This window comes from Pteropus alecto, unplaced genomic scaffold (genome assembly GCF_000325575.1).
Source record: "Pteropus alecto unplaced genomic scaffold, ASM32557v1 scaffold414, whole genome shotgun sequence".
In the NCBI taxonomy this organism is placed as follows: Eukaryota; Metazoa; Chordata; class Mammalia; order Chiroptera; family Pteropodidae; genus Pteropus; species Pteropus alecto.
The window spans coordinates 1,359,761-1,382,266 of NW_006435781.1; the positions used below are offsets into that span (position 1 = coordinate 1,359,761).

At 35.5% G+C, this 22,506-nt stretch overlaps 1 protein-coding gene across 1 annotated transcript in view; it reads left to right on the forward strand.

Moving 5' to 3' along the window:
• DMD (dystrophin) overlaps positions 1–22,506 on the forward strand; it is a 1,580,480-nt gene that overhangs the window by 924,003 nt on the left and 633,971 nt on the right. The window contains exon 49 of the mRNA XM_006911463.3: positions 7,801–7,909. Coding sequence (XP_006911525.1) covers positions 7,801–7,909 — 109 coding nt within the window. The remainder of the gene's footprint in view (positions 1–7,800; positions 7,910–22,506) is intronic.

Genomic DNA, 22,506 nt, shown 5'->3' on the forward strand with positions numbered 1-22,506 from the left:
ACGCGTTTTTAAATGGATAATTAGTATGTCCACTGCTTGCAGATGTTTTAATTAAGGTCACATCAGAGAATGATTCTGTTTCTTAGGAAATTAACTGTCTATTGGCACGTCCACATTCTGTATCAGACAGCCTGTCTATTCAGCTCCTATGCTCACTTCCAAAGCTGAGTCCCATTTAGGAGCTGGGCTCATCCTTGTTGAGTATGTTTTCCCCTTTTTCTTCACTTCATCAATTTCTCTATGATTTCTTTAATTTCCAAAAGTGGTAAATTTTTAGTTTATTTTTTGTCATCCCTGATTAAACAACTTCTTTCTTATTTTCTTTGAGGACTTCGTGTTAAGGGTCAAATATATATTATGAGATAGTTCTACTAGTGACATAAATGTAAAACTAGCTCTCTGATGCAAAATTACTGGAAAAATCTTTGAACAGTATGACCGAAGATGTAAGCATCTTTGTTTCTCTCTCTCCATATGCACATACACACACTTTTATATTGTTCCTTTATCTTAACTTCAAAAATTTTTGAAGATTGGTTGGATGAGTTAGATAAATTATTTAACATTTTGCTTAAGTTCTACCTTTGGTAATACTATTTTATGATAATACTGTTGATGAAATTATTTTTAATATGTTCCATTTTCTACAGAGTAATGACTCGATCTCAATAGTATGCAGTTCAGCAGTTTAAAAGCAACAAAAACAGCTGCCATCAGTAACACTATTGGCAAATGCAAAAAAAAAAAATAATAAGCCATTTGTTATTTGGTTTTTAAATTTTTTTTTTAATTCTTTTGAACTTAAGCATTTAGATGACATTTTCCTTTATTCATACTCATTCTTTAATGTGGAACACTTTCTGTTAATTTTTTTTAAATGTGTGCACATATTTTGAAAACTTATATCACTTTCCATATATCAGAACTGAGAGTATTAATGAAATTTTAAATGTCTTGGTTACTTGCTGAAGTGATAAGATGAAACCGGTTGATTTGCTTTGCTAACTTTTTATATTATCAAAATAATCTTGCTAACATGAATCTAATAATATATTTTATTACTGTTCTTAAATTATTTTTAAATGTAACAGAAAAAGTAAGGTGTTAGGAGCCTTCTGTGTTTGGCCAAAAAGTTCCACCTCAACCTTTAACACAAAATAATTGCTATAGACAAATGGTCAAGAGAGCAATTATAATCTTCCAGGCATCATTTCCTCTGATATAAACTGCAAATTGACAGCATCATTAGTCATTTTCAATTATAGTCAATCACAACCAGAGATGTTTCATTTCCCCAGCTGTTTTGTTGTTAATTAACTAGATTAGGCTGTTTTTTTTTTCTTCTCAACAAAGTTTGCTCTACTGCCAATATCAACATCCTAACATTTCTAAGAACTTTCTTAGGGTTTATTTTTTTTCCCGATAATTTTTAATATATTACTCAAGAGAAGTGTGTCTGAAGATTTATGTACATGGTATCGCAGGTCAAGTGTGTCTCTTTGGTCAAAACATTGCCCAATTACATATTATAATTATGACTTTATTTGGATTTTATAAATCAGGCATATGATCTCATTTACCTGGTGTAGCTTTTTTTGTAATATCAGAAATCAATATAGAGATAACGGAATAAGTCTGTCTCCTCAAAATGAACAGGTCCATTTTGACTGACATTTGATGAGCAATGATAATTAAAAAAAAAGTTGAGAAAAGAATTATAGAAAAAAAATAACAATATTAGAGATTTCATAATTTGCTGACATAACAAATGTTAAGCACATATGCTTGAATGTAAGTAGAACCCTCACTTTCCCATTGTGAAGATAAAATTTATAATAGATTTTTGAGCAACTTATAGATAAAACCATTTAGTAATATGTATGAGATTGCCAAGTATCTAATTATATTTAATTGCTTAATTGAGTAGCACTTCCATATTTGAAATCTCACATTTTATAAAACAACACAAATTAGAAATATATAGCTTTTGCCACATTTATATTTTATGAAACAAGTTCATTTATACTCTTCATATGTGTGTTCCAGAATTCCAAAGCTTGCCATCTTCTTTCTAAATTATTTGGAATATGGCACTGTTTGAATCTCCGTATGATGCCGTAAAAACTCTCTGTCCAAAGACTATTTAGGAGTATACCTATAATCAAAAAGTTAGGATTATTTAGTTTACTGTAGCGAGAAAGCAAGCTCTCCAGAAAGACTGTGGAGCATTTTAATCAGAGGGCACTGGAAAGAGCTACTTGTAGGGTTTGGCTGGCTAGATTATTCCAAAGAGAAAATAGGGAAGTGGAAACTATTTCTGGATTAGATGTTGTCAAGAAACAGATGATGTGGCGATGGGGCGTCTTAATTTTTATCTAGAAAGTGAGGGGATTAAACCAGGACAGAACTGTCACTGTTAAAGGAGCAGTGTCTCATTTTAGTCATTTTTGTTCTGGCAGAGTGGCTTTGTCTTTGTCTCATTTCAAACATGGCTCTGGGGTGGCCTTATCTCTGGCTGGTTTATTTTCTGTGACTATTTTATGTTAATTTGGGACCATCATGTCTATCTAGCTGCCAGTTACCAACAGGGCCATTTTTCAGTTCCTCGATGTTGTCACTGGAATTTTTATCTCCAACCGCATTGCCCATTCACAGAATATTAAGGGAGATATTTTTTTCATTTTTCTTAGATATGTATTACTTATCACCCCATCAGAATAACTTGTTATTTTTTTTTAACTATCTTTAAAAGACTTTTTTACAGTGGCCTTCACCATGTTAAGTGTGAGGTTATACTCTAGGAATAATTGCTAATGGTTAATCAACTTTCTTTACTTCCTTTATTTTCTTAACCAATTCTGTCAGATGACTTTAATAAGCATCCTAAAATTCACATCTCTTATGGTTATTTCAGGCTACTGTGCAACTTTATTGTTCAAAATAAAATAGTTAAGATACAAAAGACATTACAAAGCTCTACTATGAGCAGACTCCTTTCTGAGGAAATATTTGGAGGTAAAGTCTCAATTTAGACGTACTCAGTAGCTCATACTGGAACTGCCACAAGCATTTTATAGATTTAACTTCCACCCCTGGTCCTCAGCTGTATTAATTGTCCTTATAGGGACAGACATAGAGACATAGATGTTTCAATTACAGTATTCATATACATGTCTGTGTATATAGAGCCATAGGTGGATTCAATTATTCATATAACATATTAATTGCATGCCAAACATGGATACAAGAGGAAAATATAAGATTTTTAAATTTCGAATATCCCAAACTCGGAGTTTAAAAATGTGTTCCATTTTAAATTTAAAAAAAGGAAAGCTATATTTAGAAATCATTTTTTCTTATAATTAATTTCTGTTCTTTATAAAGAAGAAATTTCGCATTGTTTGATGTAATTGTCTTAACATTTAATTACCATTTCCAAGCAAATTATATACAATAGGAAATAATACTCAGCCACAAAAGTCCCCTATCATAAAACTAAGTTTGCCATTTTAAAAATATGATCTTGAAGTTTCTCCTTTTGGGCAAAATATGAATCCGCTATGATTGCTGACATTTTAACTCTTGTAAGGAAAGCCTGGAATCTGCAATTTACTTAGCGTTTTCAAAGTTTTTGTCTATTTATTCAAACATGTTACAGATGCTTTATTTTTAATATTTTTTAAAATGTTCAATTACAGTTGACATACAATATTATATTAGTTTTAGGTGCACAGCATATAGTGATTAGACATTTGTATAATTTACAAAGTGGTCCCCCCGATTAGTCTAGTACCCACCTGGCACTATATATAGTTATTACAATATTATTGACTATATTCCCTATACTGTGCCCTACATCCCCGTGACTATTTTGTAACTGCCAATTTATACTTCTTAATCCCTTCACCTATTTCATCCAACCCCCCAACCCCCTCCCACCTGGAAACCATCAGTTTGTTCTCTGTATCCATGAGTTTGTTTCTGTTTTGTTTGCTTGTTTGTTTTCTAGGTTCCACATATAAGTAAAATTATATTCAAAGTTTTTAAATTCTGGAAATCTAATCAAGAATAGGACTTGATAATGATAATTCCACTGATTTTATATTTAAAGATGTTGGATTTTAGACATATATTTGGTTCACTTAAATTCAGCTAAAAAGTGTTGACATAGTCAGCAAATTATTACCTTTTACAGATCTTTATTGAGCACTGCTTAAAGTTTATTATGTGAAGAATGCTGCATTGGTTGTTGCAGCCAAACATTTTTGCTACCCAAGAGAACTTTGCAGCCTAACAGAAAAGATGAGCAAATACTATATATGAGTACATGCCAGAAGACCAAAAAGCAAAAGAAAGCCAAATGAAAAAGAACTTCCATAATACATAAATAATTAATTTCAACTCTAAAGTATACCAAATAGTTGAAGTGGCAAGACTATTTTTGTAACCACCTGAATCAAAATCTGTAGGAATTTTATGTGATGTCATTTGCTTATAATTATAAAAGATTGAGGAATATGCAATTCTGAGCTTATGCAATTCTGAGCTTACTGCATTTTTGACATTTTGCAGTATCCTCAGATGTTTACAGTAACTTTGGGGTACTACTTTATTTTTCAAATTTTAAATTATACAGTTTTCTACATTTGAAATTATAGTAACATTTTTCTACATTTGAAATTATAATAACTATTTTACCCATTTGGAGATAACAGTGGGCTAGATAACATTCAAAAAATGAATAGACTATTCAGAATTTAGGTAATAACAAAAGTAAATTAAACATATAAACATGTTATTTTCTGGATAACCAAACCTAGTCTTTTAAGCACTGAAATATTTTCATTTTAACTATTTTAGTGAAAACTTTTATTGACTATCTTGTTTTGCTTCATTAAGCAGTGCATAATAACTAACCAACAATTTTATAGTACTTTACAGTGCACAGAGTCCTTTTCACATAAAATATCACATTTAATTTCTCCAATAAAGCTATGAGTTAGATGGTAGTGTCATATCCATATTTCAGGGATGATAGATCTGTGTGACCTATCTGATTTGCCAACAATCCCACAACCAGTGGTAATGAGTTAGGATTGAAATCCAAGACTTCCGATTCAAAAACACAGAGTAATTTAAACTTTTCTTAATTTTCAGGGCATCATTATCAGCATCAATTATTGTTTTGTTTCATTATACAATGATACACATGAAATATGAAGTTCAATACAGATCACTCTTTCTTCAGTTGAGGCCCAGATGAAGTAGTTAATTTGCTTTTAGAAGCCAAATTGTAAGATTGATGCATACTTTTAAATATTAGAATCAAGGCAGTAAGGTGCTTACACTATAAGAAGAGTATAGAACCGAAGGCAACTGTAAGGAACAGAAAACTCCATCTCTCCTCAGTCTGAGGCCATCTGCTTATTTAGTAGACTAGTAGAGAGATCCCAGCACTATTCAAATCAGTCTCTCTCTCTCTCTCTCTCTCTCTCTCTCTCTCTCTCTCTCTCTCTCTCTCTCTCTCTGTACATATACATATAGTTGACTTCCTATAAGTTCAATGATGTATGAGACTTCACCATATGTTGTACTGTTATCCCTTCAATAAATAACCAAGATCATTACATTTTTCTAGGTATTTGCTTTTATGTTTATTGTCTTGTCTCTATTTATTACTACCTTTTGTTATCAGCATGGTTACTGCTAGGTGCTCTTAATATTCTGTCCTTGGGAAGTCACTGAAACTTTGCAAGAGAATCAAGAGAAGAAATATATATTAATTCACTAGCTTTTTATAATATTTAATTCTTAGTGTTTAGCTCTGATGTCAGAATGGAAAAATATCTTCCACATGACATGACTTTCAATGGTAGTTTTACTCACTGATCAGAGGCATTTTGTTTGTTTGTTTGCTTTTATATTCAAGGCTTATGTTTTTAATAAATACAGTTATAGTCATTGATGTGATGGTAAATGTTTAACAACATGCACCCTGGGAGAAAAAATTAAAAGCCCCAACTTGAGTTAATATTAGACACAATAGACATAAATAATCTCAAGAGCAAAATGATAGTTAAATTAGGAAGTGATTCATTTTTAGAATTTATTCTCTCGGCAACTTTTTCTAAGTGGGGTTCCTCAAGATAATTAACTCCTATCGAAAATGATTTAAGGGCTTATTTTCTTATTTTTGTCAAGAATGGTGCATATCTAGTTCATAGTAGATGCTGAGGTAACTTATTAGATATAATAGATGCTTAGGCTTTGGTCTTGGACAGTCAGCATTGGCACTAACTGAAAAATTATTAGAAATGCCAGTTCTTGGGACCCAGAAATCAGTGGTTTAACAAGGCCTCCAGGTGATTCTGACGATCCCAAAGTTTGAGAGCCACAGATCAAAGGCATTAGAATTAACCCTGTCCCCATAATTCATTAAGAAGGTTTGTTCTAGGACCTGAAGTCCTCTGCTTTCAGCCAGTGGAAAAAGAAAGAAACCTCACTCATTTTTGAAAAGCCTCAGCCCAGAACTGACAAATATTCTGTTCACATTCTACTGACAATAAGTACAGTATTCCCACTCCCTTATCTGCGATTTCGCTTTTCACGGTTTCAGTTACCCATGGTCAACTGTAATCCAAAAATATTAAATGGAAAATTCCGAAGTAAACAATTCTTAAATTGTAAATTGCGTGCTATTGTGACTAACATGATGAAATCTTGTGACATTCCACTCTGTCCTGCCCAGGATATGAATCATCCCTTTGTCCAGTATATTTATGCTGCTTATGCTCCTCACCCATTAGTCACTTAGTAGCCATTGGTTCTTGGATTGACTGTTATGGTATCACAATGCTTGTGTTCGAGTAACCCTTATTGTACTTAATAATGGCCCCAAAGCCATTCACATAACTTTCATTACAGAGTATTATTATAATTGTTCTATTTTATTATTAGTTACTATTAATCTCTTACTGTACCCAATTTATAAATAAACTTTATCATGGGTATATACATATGGGCAAAAACATAGTATATACAGTGTTTGGTACTATCTATGGTTTCAGGCATCCACTGGGGGTCTTGGAAAGTATCTTCCACAGATAAGAGGGGACTGCTGTAGTTATATGGCTACCCAGTGGTGTACTGAAGTCAGCTCGTATCTACTCATGAGGGCCAGTTTTCAAATTTCCAGGCATTTTTTGAGCCTTTAGACTCTCACCTTGATCAGTTATTGAATGAGAGTAGGGAAGAGCATGCCCTTAGGCAAGGCAGCTCTAGGTAGGGGTCAGTTCCTGAAGAGACTGACACCATTTGGGACAAGAATCCATTTTTGAAGTAGAGTACACATTCTCACGTGTGTCACAGTCTCTCCTTCCAAGAGTTTCTAATATGATTGATCTGGGATGAGCCAGGACATTAAGATATTTTTAATGTTATCTGGATAATTCTTATATTTAGTCACACTAGATGTTATTTAAAAGAGTTAAGCCACTTGCGGAGATACACTGGTTTTTGTTTGTTTTGCTTTTATTAATATTGGTACTCTACTTCCTTTAAATGAAATTGTGCCTGGAGCAAGAGCCTGTACACAGCAAATAATCAATACATATTTCCAGGCTGGTTTGCTAAAGTAATTATGGTACCTTTGAAAGGAATTTTACCCAGAAAAAATTAACTCAGAAGTAAAATACAATAGAAATGCAATAATATATTCACAAAATAAGTTAATAACTTCATGAATTAAGGTATCTTCAAGATGTTAATTAAATAAATAACCTGTATGCTTTTCTATTAAAGAGGAAGTTAGAAGATCTGAGCTCTGAGTGGAAGGCGGTAACCCATTTACTTCAAGAGCTGAGGGCAAAACAGCCTGGCCCAGCTCCTGGACTGACCACTTTCGGAGCCTGTAAGTATGCTGGATCCCATTATCTATGGCCATAGCCATTTACTCAAATGCACAACAGCAAGGTGATTTCTGGGTGAAAGGGAGAATTTGTTGCTATTCTGAGAATAGTAATAAACATTTGTGCTATTTACTCTACAAAATGTCTTAGAGTAGGTTCCTTGGGAATGGACCATGGTTCAGAGTGTTGGATGACAAAAGTAGATTGGAGTGTATTTTCTAGAGAAATAACAACAGTGAAGAAAGGCACAGACAGCAGAAGAGGCTGAAGGGTGATTTGACTGTAATAGAAGCCAGAGACAATTCCACAGGGGCCTTAGAGCTGGGCTGGCCCTGTAGAGCTGTCCCGAATTGCAGGGAGAGGGTCTGGCCTTTGTATTCCTGAACCAGTCAGTCATTGCCCATGGCTACCTACTGAGAGAAAATGGAGACTACATTAGAAGTGTTTTCTGAAGGCCAAAGGCAATTGCTAGTAAGGAACACCTTTAAAAAAAACCCAGCAGCTGGGATGTGTGTGTTGTCCCAGAAAAGATCAGAGCACAGCACCAGGTACCCACTAGCACTTAAATACATGAGGGTTCCATCTCAATCCTATGTCATTTCAACGATATTTTTCAAAGATACCCATACAAATCCCTGAAACCACAGAAACACAGTCCTCTTAGCACTTCCCCCTGTCCCATTTGAAAACAATTTTAGAAACTCTTTCATTTTTAGTTCAAGAAAAAGAAAAATAGACTGTGACCACCATAAGCCAACTTGGAGGAGTAATATTTCTTCATTTAACTATAGTTTTAATTCTTATTTTTACTGCATATTTGTAGTCTATTTTTAATTTCACTTTCTATTCATTTGTTAGTGGAAGGTATGCATAAAATCTCATGACAATGTTAATGCCGACTCAAGTGAAGGGAGCCAGAATACTTCTTTGCTGTACCAATTCTATAATTAGGCAGAACTAAAAATATTTGTTTGTTTGTTTTGGTTTTTTGTTTTTTGTTTGCTTTTGGCCTTGTCTACTTTTCAAGGTTCAAATGATTGAAATATTGAAGCATGGTGACTGGCTCTTCAAGTAAAGTTGATTTTTATTTTATATCAAGTAGCAATACACCACATCAAAAAGGTCACAGCCAGGGTAGCATAATGATAATTCAGTAGATGACACATATAGTTCTTAGGTTAAAAGAGGCCCTACGATTTGGGGACAGTGTGTCTCATGTGCTCCCTGAGGTATCTGAGCATTCATCAAAGTTAGATTTATTTAATGACACTGGAAACTTGAAAAAGATCTGTAAGAATTCTTTTTTTATTTTTTTTTTTGTCAATCCGGGACACTAAAATGCTATATCAGGCTTTATATTCAACTAATTATACCAAGTTTATTTCTTTTTATAACTTTAAAGTTTTGGTTGCTTCAGCACATATGCATTTGTCCCTATATAATCATTTATTTGTATTTGTTCTCTAACTTTCTCTCATATGTTCAGCCTCTAACTCTAACTCTGTAAAGAGATTGGGTCCCAATAATTTGTTTATAAGTTTGTTGAACTCTGAACATAATTATGGGTTTATGCCCCTATTTAAGCCACTTTACTCATGGTAGGAAGTTACACAGCCAGAGCACAGAAATCTATTTCACCTGTTAAATATCTAAATGTAACAATGTTTCTAATGGAAAATACATTCAAAATTCCAGTTTTCATTTCCAACAACATATATGTCATCCACTTAATAAATATTTATTGAGTAACTTTTATGTATTGGGTATCACAGTAGGTGCTGAGGATGCAGCAGAGAATAAGCTAAAGTCCCTCCTTTCATGAAAGATATAGTCTGATTGGAAGAGAAAGATAATGAGCTAAAAAAGAAGAAAATAGATACTATCTTGATATTGGTCAGTGTTACAGAGTATAATTCACAGATTGATGTCAAATGGGCACTTAGAATTGCAGTCTCAGACCCCACCCTAGACCCAATGTATCAGAATCTGCATTTGAATAGGATCCCCACATGATTTGTATGCACACTGATGTTTGAGAAACACAGTTATGAAGAATAGGAAAACAGAAGAAGAGACAAAAGGAACAGGAATGAGGATATAACTGTCTATAGTTTGGCCACAGAAGCTAGATAAAGGTTAAAGGAGGACAAATATATGGTGACTGAAGTAAATTTAACTTTGGGTGGTGAACGCACAATGCAATATACATATGATGTATTATTGAATTCTACACTTGAAACCTATTTAATTTTATTAACCAGTGTCACCTCAATAAATTTTATAAAGTAAAAAGAATATTTGAGAACATCAGAAAACTGACGGAAGTAAGGAAGTGAGCCGTGCTTATATCTGGAGGAAAGTACTCTAGAAAGAAAAGGAACTACCACAGTAAAGGCCGTGAATTGAAGCAAGATAGGTGAGACCAGAGCAGGGGGCAAGGGAACATTTGCTGACAAATATATGGTGGAGGACATCTTTCATATCTCCCACCCAACTTTCTTCATCTTCATCTAAGAGTTTCATCTCTCCTGTCACTCCTTGCCTTCCCGCTACTCCCTCCACATTGCTGCCAGTAAGGAGAGTCTGGGAACGGCCTCAGCTCTAAGCCACTGGTGGAGTTTGGGTCAGAGTTGGAGAAGTGAGGGAGAGAGGAATTTTGTTAAAAGCAAGGGCTTTTCATCCCATATAGCAAAGTGACACGGAGCTGGGCATCATGTAAAAATGTTAAATGCATAAATGTTGAATGAAAAGAATCAATTGGGATTTAAGTAGTTGCACAGCTACTTTTATTCAAATAAAACATTTTTTTTTCTGTAACATAATGGTTTAAGCGTCAGAATTAAGAATTGCTTATATCTCTGACTTCTGGAAAGTTAATCTAAAATAAATACAGTATAAGAAAGAAAATCTAATTTGTAATATATTTCTGATATGATTATTTAATATACTATATTTTAATACAATGTAATTTATAATTCATCATAGTAAGTTTTTTCCCCATTGCACTCCTACTATTGTGCTAACTGCTTCTACTATATGTCTTTAATATTAAAGTAATTGCAAAGTATATATTGTCATAAGCAATTTTTTAAAGGTAAGGATTCCAAGGCTTGGAGTGGAAATAGCTAGATTAAGGCCACGCAGCTGGGAAGAAACAAAGCCAGGATTCCAATTCAAGTGTTTTGAATTGGAATCCTGGCTCTGAAGCCTGTGTTTTGTTTTGTTGTGTTTTTGCTGTGCCTTGCACTATCTCTCTGTCCAAGAACCTAATGGAAATTGTAGATACGGAGGAAGCTAGCCAGTAGTTAATATTATTTAACTCAAATTTTGGATGTATGGGGAGTAAAAGTGAGATATATTTCTGCATCTTTTCTACTTAAAGAATTTTAAAAAATCAGTTTACTGGATTTGAATTTCTTAGAATTATAGAACTCTGAATATCTTAGAATTACTGAACTCTGAACTTAGAATAATGATTGAAATTATCATCTACTTAAATATTATTTTATATATGTGGAAACTGAGGCCCAAAAGTCCTTTTTAAGAAATACTAAACCCAGCTCCTTTATGGCTGCTTACTTAAATTATATAATGTGATGAGGATGAGATGGTCCTGTCTGAGCAGTATAAATTGTTTCAATTTACAAGACAAATAGGCATGCTGGAAAAAAGCTTTTTTGCAATTGTTGTTGCTTGGATACCTGAGTGTATCAGTTATCTATCTCTGCATAAAAAAAAATGTAATGGCTTAAAACAAGAGTTATTTAATTGCTTATGATTCTGTGGGTCTGCGTTTTAGGCTGTGATTAGCTAGATAGTTATACTGAAGGTCTTGCTGGGCATCATTCATGTGCATGCAGTTATCTGGTAAACAGCAGGATCTAGATGGTCTAAAATGCACTCGCTCAGATATGTGACAGCTAACTGTTAGCTGGAGAACCTTAGTTCTTCACAAGGCCTCTCATCCTCCAGTAGGCTGGACTGGGGTTCATGATATCCCATTCTCAGGACAGTGTTTCAAGAGGGTAAGAGTGAAAGCTATAGGACCTCTTGATGCCTAGACTCTAGAATTTATACAACATTACTTCTGCTATATTCTTTTAGTTAAACCAAGTTGTAAGGCCAGCCTAGATTCAAAGGGTGGAGAAATAAACTTCACCTCTTAAAGGGAGAAGCTACAATGTCATTGCACAGAGGCCTATACAGGAGGCTTTATTGTGGCCTTTTTTACACACAAACCAGTGCATTGGAGAAAAGGGTGGAGGAAGCAGAGATGAAAGTGTTGATCTGTATCCAATATCCTATGTAAGTGGTTCTCAAACTTTATCATATATTAAAAGCACTCATTTCTTATTAAAGCATAGATTGTTGGGCTTCAACCCAGAGTTACTGATTCGGTAAATCTGGGGTGAAGCTAGAGATTTTGCAGCTCTAAAAGGCCCCCGGTAATGCTGACGCTGCTGGTCCTGGGACTGCACCTTAAGAACTACTGCCATAGACCTATGGCAAGTGAAGAAGGAGTTCATCCCTGCATGTAACATGGAGTAAAATTTGAGTGAGATCCAGTGTTGTGGATGCCAAAGGGAACTCCAGGTTATTTTAGCACCACCATTCCTCTCCCCGCCCCCATAGGACTTTGTAGCTTGGAAGTTCAAGTAGATGGACAGCCCATTAAGCCCAGGCAGTATTGACCTAGCAAGGCAACTCAAACACCTGTGAGGAGAATGGCCAAGCTTATATGAAGCTTCCCTGGAAACTCTCAGAAACATTTAGGTAGATAGGACTTTGCATGAGACTGCAAAGGCCTGCATGGCAGATGGAGGCAAAGAGCCAGAAAATCTGGTTGTAAATGTCAGTGTGAATCCTTTCTTAACCACAAGCTGCTGGGTCTGAGAACATTCACATCACCCAATTTAGCATTTTTGAAAGAAATTACATGTAGAACATAATGTGAAGACTCCAAATCAAGATATTAGAGCTCTTCAAATGTCCCAGTGTAATAACTATGAGATGAATGAACATTGTATATATAGACATATACAAGTGCCAGTTAATAGAGGTTCCTAGTTGATTAAACACTGATAAAACCTTCTCTTCCTGTAATTAATTTTGGAGAGAACAAATCTCAAGTGTAACTAGGAAATTGCTGCACTGGAAGTCAAGAAGCCTAAATTCTAATCTCAGTTGTACTACCAACTAGACAAGGAATCAACACACTCTTTTTGTAAAGAGCCAAATAGTAAATATTTTCAACTTTGTGGGTCATGTGATTAACTTTGTCATTGTATTCTAAAAGCAGTCGTACCATAGACAATATGTAAAGAAACAGGCATGATTGTGTTCCAATAACACTTTATTTACTAAAACCAGAAGGTGGAAGGTGGGTTGAAAATGTCCTTTAATGTTACTCACAGCCCCTCAGCATCCATCCTTCCTGTAAACCCTCAGGCTTCTAAATTCAAGTACCTGTGACTCTTCCCAGACACTTTCTCTAGCCACAGGACTTGCAGAGCAGGTAGGAAGTGCTGGGGAAGAAACATTATTGGAATAGCGCTCAAACACTGATGGACAGGAGTTGGTGGATAAATATCCTACCTTCTTCACTCCTTGTAGGACAGCTTTGAGGCATGTTCCACAACAGAGGTCTCCAGTAGGTTGAGCCACAGTTGCCCATAGTGATGATCTGTTAGCATGCTCTGTATAGACTTCCTTCCCATTTCTATTCATTTCCTTACTCTTCCATCACAGCTTTCTGGTGTCATCTGTCAATGAAACTACTTGTGCTTAAATCTATGTCTCTTAGGGTCAACTTCTGGGTTAGCCTAAATTAATACAAGTCTTAGGATTAGTGCCATAGTTATACCTTTTGAATGAGTTGTGTTGCGATTCTCATTTTGCAGATGAAAAAACCAGGGGTCAGAAAGATTGAATAATTTGTCCAAGGTTACAAAGCTAGTAAGTGACAGAGTGGATATTCAAAGATAGGACTCTTTGATTCCAAAGCTTATGCTACTAATCAGAATACCATATCTCAAGCAGTGATTTATTTATCTTCATTTGAATTTTTGAAGCTCTATTTAAATATATAATATACAGAAGGTTATTTATACATTTATTATTTGAACTTTATTTGTAGGTCTATAGTTGAATAAAGCATTCCAAGGCTATTTCAATAATACTTTAAATATCTAGGCAGTTTGATAAAAGCATGAGGTTAATTGGAGCTTAAATATCTTGGCACCACTATTTATTTGTTTGATTTAAGCTGTGAGAAAACAATTTATTGTGAAAATGGCCTTCATTTATCTGCAGTGGTCATGAGAGAAAGAAGGAAGGAAGCTATCAATTAGTTCCTACATTCTTACTCCCCTTTGGCTTCCCAGCTTTCTCAGAAACACAGAGAGGTGCCACTGTGTGGGAGGGGGAATTTCCCCCTCTTAACCCTCTTGAGTTCTTATGACTGGACTAAGAATAAAATTGACACAAGAACAAATTAACAGGAGAAAAGAAAACAATTGATACTCAGAGAAATTATGAACCAGTCCAGCTTTTCGTATTTTTTAGACAAAGAAACAAATTTGTGAAGAATTGACAGGGCGAAGAAACTTAGGTTTGGAGGCTCATTAGTAAGGAATCCAAACAGAAAGAGAGTTCAGGTAGTAAATTAGTAAGAAATAAGGTTTCTTTATACAGGCTTCTGGGCGCTGGATTCCTTAACTCTAGCAATAACGTACTTTCAGCCCCTTTGGAACAAAGAGAATGAATACCTTTCACAGAGAGGTTTGTTTCCTGCATTCAAGAATACAAGGGAGGGTCAATGTGCCCTTGCGCTGGCTGTTTTTCAAGTAACTTTAATTCAAAGTAGTCAGTATGCCACTGTGTGATATTTTGGGGCGGCGTGCCCTGGGCCCCAACACCACCCACACCCTTTCCTGTTTCATCTATATTGCCTACTGTTGATTCTGCTTCAGCTGAAGCTTTCAGATAAGGCATATCAGTTTCAGTGGATCCAAGTCTTTCTCTGCCTCATTAACAGATGATTACTCTACTAAAAACACCTAGGACATGGCTCTCCAACGTTGATTTTATACTTAAAACCTCTAAACATTAAAAATTTTCTCAAAGTCAAATACATTAGGAATAAGATTTTGTACCACAATATATGGAGTCCCCTAATCAATTATAATAACAGGATAAGAAATAAATTTTAGATCTTCCTCAGGATATTTCAAAGACTTGAGCAGCTACAGAGACCCTCCAACTCTTGGCAGCAATAAGTAAATTAATTAAATCACATTTGTATACACCAGTGAGGTGAGGGTGCTTGAAATATGACATGTGTCATGCTATACAAAGGGATGTGACAATAGAAAACCCTGGCTGGGGAGGTCCCAGCATTGCTCCCATTGATCAGTAAGAAGTCTTGGTATGTAGGTGGTGGGCATCCCTGGTCCCAGGCCAGGTTCTTCAACAGTGTCCCCAGATTAACAGGGAGGATATAACAGTGCTGTCATTGTTACTTTCCAAAGCAGTGATAGACTGTGAAAACTGGAGTATTTAGATGTTAATTATCTATTTTGTGATGATGAAGTTCCCTTTTTCTCCTTCTCTTAACCTTTTGGCAGTTTTATTGCTTGGTTATGATCTCCAGTTAGGGCCAACCTTTGGCGTCTGAACTGGCAAAGGAAGAGAGGCTCTAATCCATCATTTCTAATGCATGTTGGAAACATTCCTGGAAGTTTCAGAGAGAGAGAGAGAGAGAGAGAGAATGTGTATGTGTGTGTGCTCACGCACATGCACACGTGTGTGTAAGAGAAAGAGGAGAATAACATCACTAGTTGAATGAAGTATTCTGATCATTAGAGATGTTTCAATTACCCACATCCTGCATTGTAACAGAAATAAAGGGTTCTTGGCAGTAAAGTTATCTTAACCTTCTTATATTATTTATCTCGCTTTTAAAAAAAAAAAAGACCTTTGCTGGAAATCACTACAGAGTATACCACAATGTTGAATTTCTTCTCAAGCTATTATTACAGGTAAATTAGAACTATGCTAACATATTCATGGAATAAGTACCCTACAGCCCACAAAAGACTTCTCCATATACTCCTAATGTGTCCTAAAATGTTGCTGAGTCATTTTGACATTGAATATAACTTTACTCTCAAGGAAGGAAGATTCCAAAAGGAAACCGTAGCAGTTTGCACTTAAATTGTAGATTGTAAGATTGTGATCTGGAAGGTCTTTGAGAGGTCATTTATTCTACTCCACTATCTTCAGGAAAGGCTCTCTCTCTCTCTTAGAAGGAATCTTAAGGTTAACTGCCTACTCTCTCCTTTAAAAATGAAGAAGAGTAGATGGAATTTCAACACTGCTGTTATATTCAAGACATTCAGCTGCCTAACCCAAGTTCCAGTTACTGTTTAAATTATTTTTTGAGTAAGCAAAGAATATTTCTGCTCACTGAACATTTAGATGTTCTTTTGTTACTGCTGGAGCAATCGGAGTTCTGGAAGCACACACACCTTTGGGTATTTTTCACTGCAGAAGAAATGAATTTCAACTAAGTGAATATGAGAAATATTCATTTATTAAAAGCACAGGTAAGGTAGAAGACGGGTCAAGCCTAAAACCATCTAACCACTTGAAAATGAGGTTACATACCCCTAAGGGGAAGTATGGGTACAGCCAGGGAAGATAGAGAGCTGTAACCCCGGGGGGGGGAGGGCGCTTTATATTTGGGGCCATGATGAGTGGTTCCAAAGACATTCTTAGGTGTTTGGCAAGTGAGGTCATTTTGATTGAAGCCTGGCTGCTATATAACTTTTTCTAGTGCACATGTGCTTACCCAGAATTCAGTCTGTTATAATTAGATTCATGAACTTCCAGGCATAAACATAGTATTCTAGTGAAGCTTAAATTGTAGGCAGATTAAGGTAGTACCTTCAGCGCAGGCATCTGTACTCAGATTAGGCCAGCTAAGACTATGGCCCTCCTGTCCTTTGTCCTTTGGGGATGCAGGAGGGATTCTCTAACTACCAATAGGATGTCCTTTGGGTGGTCTCTGAGCTGGGCCCTTATTCCTTTGTTCCCACTGTCACTCATGTCTGACTAGCTACCTAACACTTTGAAGTCTGTTATTTAATCTCCCTTCAAACTTTCCTTTTCTTGCGTAAATCAGGTGAGTCCCCATGGCCTATCAACAAAAATGCTGTCTTTCAGATGTTTACATATCTGTTTCTCTAATGTTTAAACTTCTCTGTAACCCCTCTTCTACCCTTCCAAATGTAGGGTATAACACCACTTTCTATTTTTCCTCTTGCCTCCCTGGCTACTCTTTAACATCTTCAGAGCTGGCTCAACATAGTTTTTCTGTTGTAGGCTTCAGAATTGGATGCTGTTCCATAATCACTGGTCTACCCTTGACTTGGTCAGATGACAAAGTCTGCATACTATTTTCCTACTTTATATAATGGTATTATTCTGCTGGCAGTAACGTACTATGAGCTCATATTAAATTGAACAACTATTTGAGTACCTAGTACTTTTCTGCTGCATTTTAGCTTAGCTAGTCATATCCTTCTATATTGGAACATCCAAAAAAGTTTCCCTTCCAATATAAAGTATCTTTAAATTGATTTCATCAGCAGCATTTATACATGCTCATGTTGTCCCCATCCTAGAACTAGTCTACCTCAACCACAGAGTCTCCTGCAGGCACTGACAAATCTTTTTCCTATTATTCACAGCCACTTTTCTAGAAAGAGTCATCCGTATTCCTGTCTCTGTTTCTCCCCCACTACACCCTCCACTGCAGCATGGCTTTGTCCTTCCCTCAGTCTATTAAAAGTGTCTTAGACCAGAAATTATCTCTATGTTAAAATATCATTTTAATCCTTATCTCACTAAACTGTTAGCAGCATTTAATGCAATTGGCTACTCCTGTTTTGAAACATTTCTTCTATCTCTTTGCTTATATAATACCACTTTCTATTTTTCCTCTTGCCTCCCTGGCTACTCTTTAACATCTTCAGAGCTGGCTCAACCTTTTCTATATGGCTTTTAAGTGCTTAAAATAATGTAGGCCCGCTTTTTTTTTTTTTCACATGCTTAATCTCTTGGGTAATCTGATTCACTTATATGGTTTCAAGTACCAACTATATATTGAAGTTTCCCACATTCTCACTTTAAAGCCACACCTCTCTTTTGAGTTCTAGATAGATATATTAATTCACAAAATTAGCAGCGAAAAAATAAAAAATAAATATTCCTGTCCTCATGGAGCTGACATTTGTGGAGATAGAAAATAAAGAAAATAAATACAATATATTTGCATGATATGAGGTGATAACCGAATGGAAAATAAAACAGAGAAGAATGTAAGGAGTAGATGTATGTAATTCGAGGGTGGGAATTATATAGACAAATTCACTGAAAAAGCAAAATTAATGTGAAGACCTGAATATGGTCAGACTGTGAGCCATGTGGATATCTGGAGGAAGAACATTTTGGGCCGCAGCATTCAAGGAATGGCATTCTAACAAAGGCCGTGAGATAGGAGCATGACTAGTATTAGAAGAATAACCAGTGTGGCTGGAGCACAAGTGAAGTGGGGAGAGCAGTTAAGAGATGAGGTTAGATCAGGGAGAGCTTTGAAGGCTGTTGGGATGACTTTGACATTCACTTTGTGTAAAATGAAGACCCAATGGAGGATTTCGAGCCCAGCAGTGAGATGATCTGACATATTCTGGCCAAAATTTTTCAGGATGTGTTAAGAATAAACCATAGGGAGGAGAGTAGAGTGGAAGCAAGAGAAGACCAGCTAGACTATTGCAATAATTTAGTTGAGAAATGATGATAGTTTTGTCCAGTGCAGGGACAATGGAAGTGATGAGCAGTAGATAGATTCTGGATGTGTCTTGAAACTAGAGACAACAGGATTGGTTGACAGATTTGATATGGGGAATAAAAAAATGTGATGAGGTTTTTGGCCTGAGCAAATTGTAAGAATAGTGTTGTCACTTACTGAGTTAGGGAAGATGGTAGAAGGTACAGGATGGTGGAAAGCAATATAAAAATCTCTGCTTTGTGCAAATTAAGTTACATTGACCTACCAGTTATCCAAATGGAGATGTAGAATAGGTAGAGGGCTATGTGACCTTGAGGTTAGGAGAGAGAACCAATCTTGAGATGTAAATATGCAATTTCTAGCATATAGCTGAGCCATGAGACTTTGCTAGTTAAAGCCAACAGGTGAATGTAGGTAGAAAAGAAGATATGCAAAGATTGAGCCCTGGAGAGGATCCCAATGGTAAGAGGTAGGAGATATAGTAATAAGTAGTCAGTGAAGTAAGAGGAAAACCAAGACAGAAACCTAGAAGCCAAGAGAAGGAAGTGAATTAAAGAGAAGGAATTGATAAGCTGTGTCAAATGCTGCCCAGTAATAAAAAGCCTGAGACCCAACCTTGGATTTAGCAAACTTGGATAGAATAGTAGGGCAATAAAATGCAGATTGGAGTGAATTCAAGGGAACCCATATACCCAACCATTCACTAAACATCTGCACTTGGATGTCTCCCAGACTCCTCAAATCTACCATGTACAAAATTGAACTAGTGAGTTTACTTCCCCCTCTTCTCTTATATTCCCTATCTCAGCAAATAGCAACACAGTTCACTCAAGCCAGTACCAGTAAGTGATCCTGGATGGGCACCTCTTTCTCCTTCACTTTCCTCATTCAATCAACTACCAAGCCCTACTGATTTTACTACTTACATATCTTTCAAATTCTTTTATCCATCTCTATTTCTTCTGCAACTATCATATTTTACCTGGATGCTTGCCTCCTAACTGATTTGATTTACCTCTCTCTAATCCATTCTCCAATTAAACATACTCCACAAAGAATAATAATGCAAAATGTAAATCTTATTCTATTTTAATCCTTAAATTGTATCCTATTGCTTTTAGAGTAAATCTTCAAATTATTAACGTGGCCCACAGGCCTTATGTGGCGGTTCCCCTATCTACTTTTCTTGTTCTATTGTCCCCCTTTTTCTTCATAGCCCAGCCTCTCTGGCTTTCTTCATTTCCTTTAGCTTGTCTGCTTCTTCCTGGACTCGGGGTTTCCATATCTCCTACTCTCTTACCTGGATGATCTCCCCTCTTACTCATCCTTTAGTTCTCAGCTATGCTTTTTATTCTACAAGACTTTCCTTGAGCCTCTTATCATATAATCTTAAAGAATACTTTTTCTCTTTCATATTCATATCATTATTTTGATTACTAAATTATTTTGTAATTATTTAGTTTTTATTTTCTAATAGACTGTAAGTTCCAAGGGGATCCTATTTTATATCTTGTTTATCAATGTCTACAGCTTTTGTTCAATGATTAGCATGCGATAGGTGTTTAATGTATTTCGACCAAATGAACAGTACATTTATTTTAGAGTTGGCTTAAATAAGTCAACCTCCCATGTAATTATAATATCAAAGAGATTAAGTGGTCATATGCTTATCCAGCTGTTTAGTGGCAGAATCTAGACTCAAACCCACATTGCCTGAGTTTGATCTCAGCTCTTCAGCATTCTTATATATCTCAACTCTTTTTCTGCTTAGACATAGATGACAGATATGTTCAGCCTCGAACTCTCAGTGATACACCCTAAATTTTTTAAGACTACCGTATTGATCAAATAGGGGTGTGCTGTAACTTTCCTGCAATCTGGCAGGCTAAATCCAACTCCCGTCTCATTCTTAACTCTCATTCTTATCTACATCCTGATATTCAATTAGGGAACCTCTACTTTATACGATACCATGCTATCTTCCTCTTAAAATTATATAGTTTATTCCTTCTCTCAGCTTCAATATTTTTAAGAAAATATGTCTTAATCTTATTTTCCAAAATGCTTGCCAGTCCATGATGAGTTCATTAAACAGACATTCAACCTAGCTTTTCTAATACTTAGGCAAAATTGCTAAAAGTGCTAACTGTGCCAGTGCCTAATTTGCAATATAGACCTACTATAAAAAAAAAAAGTCAAAATTATAATACTTTCAGTTCTTGATTTTGAAGTAATTATCATAACTTCAAAAAATCGTTGTTCTCCAACATTAAAAAAGCAGGAACTAAATAATATGCCACTAAAAAAGTAGGAAACGATATTGAAATAAAACATACTAGTCAATCTCCAATGTCACTTTAGCTTTCTAGGATTATTCTTTGTTCTTGAAGAAATTTATGTATAAAAGCTATAAATAAATCCCTATAATGTTTACTGTGGATTATTAAGTGGAGGAGGTAGTTTTACTTCTCATATTGAAGTGAGTGTGAAAAGTTTTTTTCTCAATTATTAGTATTTTTCTAACCCTGTGATTTGGTTATAAGCATTTTGCTTACGAAGTCCAGCAAGAACAAAAGAGAAATCCTATTATTTTTCTTACTAATTCTTACTTAAGGTGAAATGCGCCTTTCTCTTTTGAACCTGCACTCCATGTTTAACAAATAAGGACACAACTCAGAAATATATATTTTTTTTTTACAATACGGCTGATATTCACTCCCACCAACTGAAAGACAAACTTATCTAATAAAACTTTCAGATTCAATTTGCTCTCTGCATACAGCTTGAGGATCTCTGGAGGTCACTCACAGCATGTGCTGCGACCACAACAGGGAGAAGTAATGAAAAGATTCTGGTTAAAAAGCTGGCACTATTCCTTCCAACCTCCTTGAAAGCGAATATAATAAGAGAGTTTATAGACACGAATCTCTATGATTCGGGGGATTTCCATTTTGATCCCTGACTCCAAGCAACATTTGAATGCCTGGATTTGTATCTATTATCTGGATGAATAAATGCTTCATATTGAACATATTGAGGGAAATGTGCTTTAACAATGAAGGTCTGATGTAAATCAGGCAAAACAACATTGTCACTTCATGTTTAACTCTGTTAGGAGGTCTCTAAGTTCTCACAGTCTGGTTCTATTCCAATAATGCCTAGGCATATCATAGCTTTTTTCAAAAATAATACCTGCTTTTATTTCAATTATTCCCCCTGGATTTTGCATTGACCCGAACATACCTAATATTTATCTTAGAGCTAACGTGCATTAATGCCTTGCCCTGTACCAAGCATTTTGCTAAGTACTCTTCGTGCATTGTTCTATTTACTCTTACAACAGCCTTATGATATAGGTTCAACATTATTATTTTTTTTTACCATAAGAGGCAAGTAAAGCTTACAGAAAATTGTTATCCTGAAGAAAACCAGCTACTAAGTGAATGCAACATGGCCTTGAAACCATATCTTTCTAAAGTTTGTGCCTTTATTTTCACCTTTATGTTAAACATACTTGATCTTAGTAGTGTAGATGATGCACTGGACTCAGTAGACTGTGGAATCAATTCTACCATACTGTTCATACATTTGTAGTATGTTTTCCAAATGAAATTCAATAGCAATACTCCTTGTTCTCCCTTCTTTCTTCTCTTGACATTCAAATCTCATATTAAAGCTATGTGAGTAGACTTAGATCTAAAATATTAGCATCCTTGATGCTTAGTACTAACCTTGTAGCTATGGAAG